Source organism: Furipterus horrens, unplaced genomic scaffold (assembly GCF_987537825.1).
Source record: "Furipterus horrens unplaced genomic scaffold, mFurHor1.1.pri manual_scaffold_6, whole genome shotgun sequence".
Taxonomy (NCBI): Eukaryota; Metazoa; Chordata; class Mammalia; order Chiroptera; family Furipteridae; genus Furipterus; species Furipterus horrens.
In genome coordinates, this window is record NW_028327176.1 from 143776060 (window position 1) to 143788460 (window position 12401).

A 12401-nucleotide genomic window follows, 5' to 3' on the forward strand; every position below is an offset into this window, starting at 1 on the left:
TGGTTATTTTTCTGATATTCTCTTTCATGTGACATTTATGTTAAAATAAAAATTAAAGAATAGATTTTTGTCTCTTAGACAAAGAAAAGGTCTAATAAGTACTTATTAAAATTGTTTTTATATTAATATTATATTTATTTTTAAAGAGATAAGGATGAAAGAGATACATTTCTCTTGCCAGGCATGCTGCTAAAAGCCTGGGGTTTAGGACTATGAACAATTACCCCATGTGTTTGCCTCATCATGCTTTTATGATAAAATCAGCATCTAATTTGTGTATGCTTAGGGAAAATCTCAAAACATTCTATCTGATGGAATATTTGTCATTTTCTACCAAGACTTCAAATAAATAATATAAAGCAAAGTAACTCATATTTGCAAAACTTTAAAAGTGTAAGTGTATGAGCCCTGGCTGCGAACCAAGTGTCACTGGTTCGATTCCCAGTCAGGGCACATGATTAGGTTGCACACCAGATCCCCAGTTGGGGGCGCGAGAGAGGCAACTGCACATTGATGTTTCTCTCCCTCTCTTTTTCCTTTCCCCTCTCTCTAACAGATAAATAAAATAAAATAAAATAAAGATAAAATAAAATAAAGTAACCTTGTAAAAATAGTTTGTTTATTGTATTTATTTTAAAATGAAACTTCATTCCAACTTTTAACATTTTTATTTCCTGAATATTCACTTCTGCATTACTACTCACTAGTACAGACTGATAACAGCAATCCACAGGCATCTTGTTGAAAACTTAAATATTTTGATAATGTATGGAGGGGGTGAGAATTACTGAAACCCTGCCTTCCTGAATTCCAGGTTCAGAGCATGTTTCAAAGTGCTTGTTGAAGAATTTTTGTATATTTTTAAGAAGAAGTGGTAATTTTCTTAGAAATCTTTGCTATTGACCTTTCACTTGCCTGTAGAATCCTGTACTTATTAACTCCCTTATGAAAAAGGTTTCTTAATGGAATTTACAGACTTCAAAATTAATTTAAAACTGAGGATGCACACTAGTTAGGTGAAAACTATTTCTTTGATAGATTTTTAGATGTGAAGTTTTTATCTTCCACTTGTTGATGGCATGTCATATATATACTCTGGTTTCCCTGGCAACAATGCCACCCCCCAACTTTCCCAGGAACTGAGATTTGTTTTGCCTCCATGTAGGAAGGCACTGCCAATGGTAATAGTAATCTTCCAATCATTCAGAAATGAGTTGTTTGCTTCTTAAAAAGCAGAAATGCATCCTGGGCGGAATCCAAGCCCAGTATCTTTCTTTGGAGATGTTAACCATTTAATTTGTCAAACTATTAGTAGAATTTATTATATGCGTTTCCTCATAGCTACTGACCTATTTTGGTTGTGTGTTAGTTATTTATAGTTATTATTTTGATTGATCATTTTTAACCTTCAGATGGTAAAATGTTTAAGAAAACTATTTACAGGTACTATTTACATTTAGAAATCAATAGTATTACCTTATTTGAGGGCACACAATTATTTTTTCATCCAACAGAAAATACAAACTATTGATTTTTTTCTTTCAACTACTGAAATTGAATTAAACATGTACATATACTAAACATAACTGTAATGCATTTGTTTGATATCAAGGTAACTCTGAACTACATTTTTACCCTTTGAAAAACTGGTCTTTAATTGAATGATATCATATTGTTATATTTGAGAACAGTTAATTTATTTATTAAAATTTTATTTAAAACACCAAAATTTTCACCTGTCTTTTAACACTATAATATGTTTAAAGTTGACTTTGCCCTCCAGAAAAATAAAAATCTTAAAAGGTGGGAAACTTATGTTTAGATTAGTCATCTCTATTTGTGATATGATGATTTACTTATATTAGCACTTAATGGTTTTCAAATGAAGTTCTAGACCCTTGGAAACTGGTGAATAGATAGTTTTAAGAAAGTGATTGGCTGAAGGGTACTTGGCACCATCCTCATTAAGAACTGAAGGTGGTTTATTTCTCAATTAATTGTTCTTTACTCTGACTTTTCTGAAATGTCAAGCAGCACACACACATTGCTATAAAATGTTTCATGTTATCTTTGAGTGGTCAGGTACCAGTTTTTAAAAACTAATTTCCTGTTAATAGCCCAATAGAGGTATGTATATTATTATTGTCATTAGACAGTACTATTATTAGAAAGTAATGCAAGTAACTGTCTTCACTTTTTATTTAAAAATTCAACATTGGAAAGGTTAAAGTAAGTGAAAAAAAAAAAAGTCCCTAATTTGCCTGCAACACTTAGCAAGATAACTACTGTGCTGAACAAATTCTTGCTATTTATATATACATAGGCTTGAGAAACATGAGTTTGGAAATTATCCATGAAGAATGGGCACACTAATTAATAGAAAAATATACACTCTACCAGTGTATGTTCAGTCAATTGGAGAGAATACTTATCTCCTCTTTCCAATACCCTCAAACAGTTCTATTATGGATGCCCTTCCTTCTGAAAGGAATGGTAAATATTATTCAAGAAAAACTACACTTTACGGGGCACGTGGTTAGAGGTAACTAATTATTGAGAAGATTTAGTTTTAAGTGAATTTACTTTAGATATAGACTTCACACCTTATGATAAAGACTGTTTTAATTATAATGCATACTGTGGTCTCTCATAATCACCACAGAGGCTTTTTTTGGAAAAGTACCACTTATGCTCTTTGCTCAAGACAAATATATTTGTCTGACATTAAGTCAAAGATGTATAATCAAGGGATTCATATATATATATATATATTTTTTTTTCTTACATTCTTCTATAATGATAAACTGCACTGCTTTTTTCTCATTCCCCAACATCGGTTGGATATGTTGTTATTAAATGTCAATAAGACAGTGTTGAATTTTGATATAACCTATCCTGCCAGCTTTAGCAAATAATTTATGTTAATTGTTCTTAACTTTCAATGAGCTTTACTTTAGTTATAACTAATACTTTTAAACTTAGCTAGGAATGTTTATTTTGTCCCTACTCTTGAAAGTTTTTTGGTATACATATCAAACAGATTATTTCTGCATTTTTTCAAAAAATAAGGAATATGTCCCACTGATTTTGCTCACACATTTAGAAGAGACTATATGATACTAATTACAGATGAGGTGTTAAGCAATTATGTACCTCAGAAGAAGAAGGAGAAATATTCTTTGGACATCAAGAAGTAACACTAATTATAAAAGAAAGGAAGTTTATACTGAGAAATCTGTTGAAAACAAATATAAATACATAAATTACTGACTAATTAATTAGACACTTAATTTTAAAATTATTCTGAAAACAAATATTTTTTCTACACAAAAAATAAAACAGAGAAAACATAGTTATCAGAAAACATTCCTGAGAAATATAAAAAATAAACCCTAAAATATTTATATAAAAGTCTTATGAAATATTTATATTAACATATATATAAAATACACCTTGGGAAAAGTGCAAATAAAGAACAAAAATATGTGGCATAATACTCCCAAAATTTAAATATGATATTAAGATAGAGCTTGAACAAAACATGAATAACATAACATGGTAAAGAAAACATAAATATAAAAGAATAGACCCATAGTATATGCATATATTCAATATTTGCAAAAGGAAAGAATGAATGAATAAATAGTTTTAGGAAGTTAATAACTTAAAAAATCTGAAAATTTTCATGATGTAGTAATTCACTCACTCCAGTCATTCACACATTCTTTAATTCAGTTAATATTCATTGGGTATCTATTGTCTTTCTTCAAGGTAGTTATAGTCTAACACATGAGAATAAGAAAAATAAAATGTAATTTTAATTCAAAGCAAAAAAGGTGTTTCTAAGTTTAAAATACATTTATTTGTTTGTTTAACAAATGTATTTAGAGCCTTCACATATAATGCCCCTAGTATGTCCTATATATATTCAAAGGCCTCGGAATTAAAGGAGGAGGAAGCCAGTCTCTACCCTCAAGAGATTTAAGTTTTAACTAGACAGAAGTAAAAAAAGGATTACAATTATAGTGTAATGAGATACTTTTGTGTTGAAAGCATACATAAGTTGTTCTACCCATTGCTGTTAAAAAGAAGGGACTGCTTTTCCCAAAATTTGAAAAAGTGATCAAGGCACATGTTTAAGGGTAGTGAAATGTCAGAAAATATTCCATATGAAGACTATGAGATTTATAGAAAACATGACAACACAAATAATTCATGAAAATTATAACTGCAATACAATCCCCCTTCAGAAAATGGAGAAATAAATTATACCTATGGCAAATATAATAGAAGAAGAACCTCTCTCTTTCTCTTTGAGACTTTTATATAGAGAATACTAGATGCTTTCAAGAAAAATATGTACCGATAAAGGAACACATATTAGGCTGTTCTTTGTCTTTTTAGCAATATTAAACATTAGAAAAAATGTATAAGACCTAACAGTGCTCTGAAAGAAGGCCAAGAGTCAGTATGTATTTATTTAACCAATTTTGTTTTCTATACAAATGCAATAAAAATATTTTCAAATATGAAGATAGAATCATGTAACATTCATATGAGGTTCATTTTATATAATCATTAAAATTATGAATTCATTAATTTAATGCCATATGAAAATGCTCATATTAATGTATATGAGGATATATCTAATTGAATTAATATATAGCCTACTTATAAATAGGCTATACAATACATTGTATTGACTATTTAATTTAATCCTTATAAAAGCTCTATGGGGTAGATAATACTATTTTCCCATTTATAGATGAGGAAATTGAGGCACAGAGAACTAATATGCCCAAGTAAACTGATGGTAATGGGATTGAGGCAATCTGATAACCCCTCCATAGTCTGGGCCATTAACTACGAGGCTATGATGCAAATCATGCAAAGAACACTCACGCTTTCAAGCTTTAGCTATGATTGACTTGGGTATATGCATAGGTTCAAAGTTTAAGTTGTTCTTTTCATATCTTTTGTATATGTTGTAATTTGACAATTTACATACTTTATTATGAAGAACAGCAAATTTATTTTAAAAACCATTGAGAGCATAGAATTTGATAAAAAATGAATATTGCCATGTTTTCTATTGTTCTTTATGGTTTTTAAAACACTTTTATATTACTTAGATCCTTGGTTCTTATAATTGGGATACATTATATTATAATTTGTTTTCCAAACTATGACTTTTTAAATTGTACAAGAGTGTGTTACAAGTATTTATACTAGGAAAACAATTTTAAACTTGAAATATCCACGTAAACCAAGATATATAGTCACTCTACTTAAAATATCTTTCTGAGTTCAAGAGTGTTTAGGTATTTTATTCCATTTTAGAACTGAAAATGCTTTATTAAATGATAATGAAAAATTGTGATTCTAAAAATACATTAAAAGAAATAAGATTATTTTGACTTGATGAGTGGTTCTTGGAGATTAAAACAAAACAAATAAAAAAACCCGCCCGTGACAAGTTTCTCAGTCAACAGGCAGTTTTGAATCACACAGTTTCAGGAGACTTAAAATCGAGCGATCACACAAACTTTTATTTGATTTAAAATTTCATGCCACTGAAGTTTTTGAAACTTCATAACATTCTTCTTAAAACCTGAGTTTTACAAAAGGAAATGCTGAATATTTGTGATTATAGGAAATTATAGATCCACATACTGTGAACCAGAACCCCTCCATCCTACTACTACTAGAAAAACAACTGAGATTAAAACTAAACGTATTGAGATGAGTAAACATTTAGCTGAATTTTTATATAAAAGTGGTCATGGAGGACAATAGTAAGTTAAATGGGCAATATTTTGTTTTAATGATTTGGTAAGAAAATTGAAAAATCTATTCATTAAGTTTAATCGTGTCATTAGGCGGACAACAGTGGACAAACGATGTTTGCCAATGTTTTCGAGGATAGAATTACACATGTGAAAAATCTGGCTACTTAGCCAATGGCGAGGGAAAAATCATCCAAGGAAGCAAATGCATCATAGGTACTAATTACAGAGTAGGGACAGAAAAGTGTCAGTCACTGCAAAATATGATCTGCAGATGTCTTGTTTAGCCAACAGAGTGCTTTTGATGAGTTTGAATTTGAAACACTTTCAGCAGATCAGCAGGCATGCCAGGGTTTACATCCCTGCTGTCCTTCCTCACCCAAATCACCAGCAGGGCCTCTCCTAGCTCTGGCGATGCCTTGCTGGGAACTTGAAAGAGCACCTGCTCTGGGAACATGGAACCCCAAGGCACACAGCTCTGTAAGTAGAGCAGGGTCATGATGTGGCTTTTAATTACTATTCTGCCTTGAGATTCTATGAGATTTAAAAACTGCATACTCTTGCTTGGAAATTCTATTGGCTTATGGCTTTCCACTTCAAAATTAGTGTTATCAAATCTGGCACCTGAATGCTTTTCATTACTGACCCTGAATGTGTTTATGACATTATGGTAGTTATAGTCTTAAGTACAGTTACTTGGCCTGTAGGTAAATTACGTTGGAATAATACTGAATCAGCCTTTTTCTCTCTCACTTTATTATTTGACTTTTTTCTTTCTTGACCCAAACATCAGAAATGCATAGTTTTTCATGGTAAGACAAAAAATAACTGCAATGAGAATATATGGCAAGATAATTTTTTAGATATCACTAAAAGTCATTTACATTGAGTTCCCAGTATAGTTAAATATATTCTTGAAAAAATATATTAGGGTTTGCACTTACACAAGTATTAGAATGACATACTTATTATTCTCATTCCACTTCTGTGATTTTCTAATTAAACATCTTAAAAGGTTATAGGAAAACTAGGAAAATGGAAACTAGATTAAAAAGTAAATATAATGAAATATAAAGAAAATAAAAGGACAATAATATTTGATTTGGAAAATGTTATGCTGATGAAAACCTCATTAATATATTTAGGATAAATATTATCTGCTATATCAATGTCATGATATATAGTGACTTATGATAACTCCAGGTTTAAAAGGGTAGGTAAAAGAACTACTACAACTTCTGACTTTTCATCTTCTTTTGCCTCTATTTTTTCTTTAGTGATGATGATTATATGATGGTGCAATAATGAAGTGCATGCAAACCATCCATCTAATCTATGCATTTAGTGGCACCCTGTGTTTATATGTGTCTCCCAGAGCCATTTCTGTGTCATTCCACAGGTTGTGGTCAGTGGGTATAAAATGTCTGAACACAGAGTATATGTCCTAATCTATCACAGGATATTAGTTAAATTAAATACATATTAAATGGACTATAGGTGGAACTATTGGAATAAGTTAAACAGATGAGATTGTAATGTAATTTCTTTTCTCTGAATATTTTGAAAGCTGCAAAAGTGTATGTTTCAAAGCTCCAAATGTAATTCTGGGGGTTACGCAGAATACTGATTGATCAATGGCTCTCTTAAACCTACCTTTACTGATGAATTTATACTGCATCCTCAGGTTTCACTCTGTCTTTTAGCTCTATTCATGTAATATAGCACGTTATCTTTATAATGAGAGTGTGAGATAGATTCATTACAGTAAAAGGTATGCACTATTAATGAGTCCTAGCCAGCTATCAAGGTATCATCAAATGTGGTTTATCTCAGTGAATGGAGGTTTGAATGGAAAATGAAGCTCCCACACCGACTGCAGAAATGCACTGGATCATGTTGTTCTTTAATGTCACAGTTCACTGGACACACTTCACAGAGCAGTGAATCATGCTTAAAACAAGCAGCCTTTACTTCTTTATTTTAACAACAGCGGGTAATGCAGCAGAGGTGAATAATAAGTGTTAGCAGTCTTAACTTTTCTCTGGCAGTGCTCCTCCCTAGGCACCTGATGGACAATTTACAAGGACAATATGCTATTTTTTAGATTGGAACTTGGGATCCCGCCAGTGGCCTGAACATGACAGAAAGTCAAAAGGGAAAGCCAGCTAACATCACCGATTCCTTATCTAATCGTTCTTTGATTGTCACCACCATTTTGGTAAGTTTTTGTTTTTCCATTCTTTTTAGATAAAATAAGATAAACATGAATGTGGAAAAAAAAAAGAACATTGTAATTGGAACAGTAATGAACAGAATGCAATGTATTTTACAGTATTAGCAATTCCCATATAACAGAACTCAATGTTAATTTAGTCACAGTTTTATTTTGTTAGTCTTCAGTGATATATATTATATTAATGTTTAGACTGCTTAGACTTAATATAGCTTTACATATTACTGGAGATCTTCACACTTCTCAATAATTAGTTACTGTTCAATAATCATCAATGTTAATACATAAAAAATACAGACATGCAGCTGTATCAATATAGTTATGTAAGAAACTGCATGTAAACATTGCTTCTGATTTCATTTCCTGTAAATTATTACAGAGGGCATGCCATTTAATTTTTAGTATTTTTCTATAATAATTTTAACCTTGTTTTCAACTTAATTGTTTTTATCATGAAGAATCTCTTTTACCAACCTCCATAATGAAATCAAATAAGTGTTTTTTAACTAGTAACATAATTTTTTACCACCAATAGAATTAAATTAATACTGATAACAGATATTTTTTCTCTCTTGTAATGATAAACTTTTATTAGATAACACACTAATACTTATGCCTAGAATGTCATTTGCAAGTGGGAGTTTTAGTTTTAGGATAAGCAAGGAGTGCTTGTATTATTTAATCAATAATTTTACCTACAGCATAATCTTATCAATGCTAGTTATTGCATCTCTCCAGATACTCAATAAGAATGTGTGATTAATGTCCAGAACAAATAACCATGCACTTTTAGCATTTATATAACTTTTAAATCTGATTTATGGAGGATAATCAAGCTAGGAAGAATTTATAATCTTGTCCTTTTACTAACAACAAGGGGTGTCAGATCTCTAGGCATGTCTAGATAAAACAGTTTGGGTTAAAGATTCTTGATAATGAAATAAAGCTGCTAATCATGAAATGACAGTGATGGAAGTTAATGAGGTTTCTTTAAAGCACTCTCTTGCTAAGAATCTTAGCGAATACGTGCTCTTTATGTATCATATCCAAATGCCCTAGGTTCTCTTTTACTTAATTATTTATCTTCCTCTCTTTACAAAGGTAGCTCTCATACCCATCAATTAATCAGCCCTATTCTTCAGTTGGAATATTTTTACAGGATGTTAGTATATCCTTTTTCTGCCAGTAAGTCCTGGATCTCATTGCTTCCTGCTAAAACCTTTGCAATAACCAGCTAGCTGTCCCTTCTGCCGACAGCCTTCCCCTGTTGCAATGCACCCCACCCTCCACCTTAAAGTTCTAATTCTGTAATTATCCTGCTTCATTGTTTACAAGTCTTTATTGTATTCATACTAAACTTTAAAAAGGCTCCAACATTTTGTCTCTGGTGTTCAAAACCTTAGACAGTCTTGTCTTCTTCCACCTTTCTATCCTCATTCCCCATTACTGCCTTTTCAGGATCTCTGTGTTTTAACCATTGAGCCTGCCACCATAATTGGATTAGCTCTCCTGCCTTCATCTGCAATATGTTTCTATTTCTGAGATACTATAGCACTTATCGGTGTGTCTGTGTGTGTGTGGGTACATGATACATATACTTTATGTATACTCTCTCATGGAACTTGTCATGCTTTTAATTTTATTTTAGAAAATATCTCTCTCCATTTGACATGAATCCGTACAAGGCCAGTGATCAAATTATACACTTTAAAAAAAAATCCAACAATGTCAGAAGAAAGTGCCTTGGGCACAGTCAGCACTCAATAAATATTTGTCAAATTAAATTAAATAAATGGTATTTAATTAAATGGAAAATTAGAGGAACTGAGCAACTTCCAAATGACTATATTTAAATGTTTTTCAAGAGCTTAGGTTATTGAAAACCTCTTGTCCAAACAAAGCAGGTGATTAAGAGTACACATAATTTTCAATCTTGCTTAATTACTAAGGATTCTTTTATAAGAACTATCCAGACTTTTCTCAACAATAAAAAATTTTATATCTAAAATAAACAAGTGTTATTTAATATTAGAGTTATGTCAGAGCCAGACATGAAGCTTTTAAAAAGGTACTGCTTCTCAAAACTTACTTTATACTTTTTGAAACAGTATTTCTGGGCTTTTGACCTTGGACTTCTTTATTTTTTAAAGTTCCACCAGTTATTCTGATCTATAGCAATTATTGAGAATGTCTCAGGTCATTACTCTGTATGACCAAGATGTAAAATCAACTGTGGACCCTACGCTAAGTTTATAATTTAATAAATTTAATACTTTAGAATATGTCACTTCTGGTTTCTAAGAGACCCTGATACTTAATAAAAAGCAAAGATACTTTATTTGTTTTTATGTCACTTAGTTAAAAAAATGTTTTCTGAATACTCTGATCACAAAGTAACCTCGATCTATAAATGAACAGTTTTGAAGAAATCATTTACCTTATTTATGTGTTAAGTTTGATATAATTCATTGGTATTTAATTGATATTATAATAAGGTTATGATCATTTGATTTATGTTATGGTTATTTTGTTATTTTCTCTCTTGGAAAATCTCAGGAGATTCTGGCTGTGTTATGAATAATGGTATGTCTGCAAAGAGAAGTTCAGTTATGCTTCTTGTTCAGCACTTTTCTTATAGTGTCTTTAAATAAACAGTGAAGTGTTCTAGAATATAGCATTATCACTGTACCAATAATAATCAGCTTAATTTCTCATGAATTTATTCATGTATTTATTTTTATTTGTATTGATTCATTATTTTATTTAACAACCATATATTGAATGATGATGATATACCAGGCATTGTGCTAAAAGCCATATTTGATTGATTAACAAAATAGACATGTTCTTTTTCTGATGGAGCTTAGAGAATGGTAAGGATTATAGAAAGAATTACACACACACCCTTGTGATTAAGATAAAAGAGAAAGAAAAATGGAGAGATGCCCTTTTTTACAAGATGATGTTGAGTTATACTTTGGTCAGAAGTGAAGGGAAAAGTCAGTTTAGGCCTTATTGTGGAAGAGGAGACAGCTGATACTTGAAGTCTGAGAAGGAATTAGCAAGGTAAAGAAAGGGGAAAGGAGTATTCTCATCAAGGGCTCTAAAGTAAGAAATATCTTGGAAATTTTTCAAAATTGAAAGAATACCATGACTTGGACTAGTGCTTTGCTCTGCTTCCCTGATTCATCAGATTTAATTTTATGAATATTGTCTATAACAAACAAACAAACAAACAAGCAGACTTTTTTTTTTTTTGCATGCCTACTATCTGCTAGATATTGTTCAAAGCATTACTCATGAATTTATTCATTTCATTATCATCATAATCTTTTGAGGTACATACCATTTTTAATATTATTTTACAGGTAAGAAAACTGATGTCCAGAATGCCTGAGTAAAGTACTTATGGTCACACAGCTAGAAAATAGAGTAGCGGTTTTTAGCCAATCTGTGTAGCCAACTTGAACACCGCTACTCTAAGATGAAAGTCCTAGTGGTCCACCATGGAAAAGTCTAACAACTATAATTTATGACTACAGTAACATCTTCATTGGGAATTAGTCACCTAAAGCAATGTTTCTCATTCATAAATCTCACATATGCTAAAGCACTGTAATGGTGTTATGGGTGTGTTCCCAAATATCTAAATATACCCATATTCAAAGGCAGGGTTTAGGCTCCTCTTGCTTGAATATCTTGGGCCTCTCATTTCTCTCCTTTCCCAATTTTGCACTCAGTTTTATTTCAGCCTCTTCAAACCATAATCTCAGGTTGTTATGGGCAATCAAAATAGTGAGAGTTCTTCTCATCCCCTTCAACAACAACCCATACAATACAATATACAACCCATACAATATAGGGTCTGGGTGTGGTATATATTTATAACAGGGAATGAGTTCATTTTAGAAAGACCTAAACAATTTTTAAATGCTCATATTTTTTTTAGTTTTGAATATGATTTGGAAATTTTTGTAATTTCACCTGCAAATGTAGACCTAAAGCTCAGGTCTACTTGTGCCTTCTAATATTCTATATATTACAACTCTGGCTTTCAAATTTCAAGTTCAATTGTTCTTAAAACCCCTTGCCTCTTGTGTTTATTCTTATTAATAGAACTAAAAATATCGACCTTAGAATCCTGTTTTCATTTATGATGATTTCATGTATTGCATAGAGATTATTCAGTCCAAATTGCCAAAATAATAGCAAAAATACTAATTCTGAATTAGTTACAGACAGCTTTTGAGGAATGATGTGCACTGTATTTTCAGTTTATTATCTTATCCTATATTCTTTACTGCTATGACTTCATTAGCTGGGGGTAGTATCAGGTGACTGAATACTTATTTAAGTTAATTTAAGGAATGCCTATTTTCCTC

At 31.2% G+C, this 12401-nt stretch overlaps 1 protein-coding gene across 1 annotated transcript in view; it reads left to right on the forward strand.

Moving 5' to 3' along the window:
* Positions 1–12401, forward strand: part of GRIK2 (glutamate ionotropic receptor kainate type subunit 2) — a 432031-nt gene that overhangs the window by 193723 nt on the left and 225907 nt on the right. The window contains exon 11 of the mRNA XM_090280821.1: positions 7891–8004. Coding sequence (XP_090136947.1) covers positions 7891–8004 — 114 coding nt within the window. The remainder of the gene's footprint in view (positions 1–7890; positions 8005–12401) is intronic.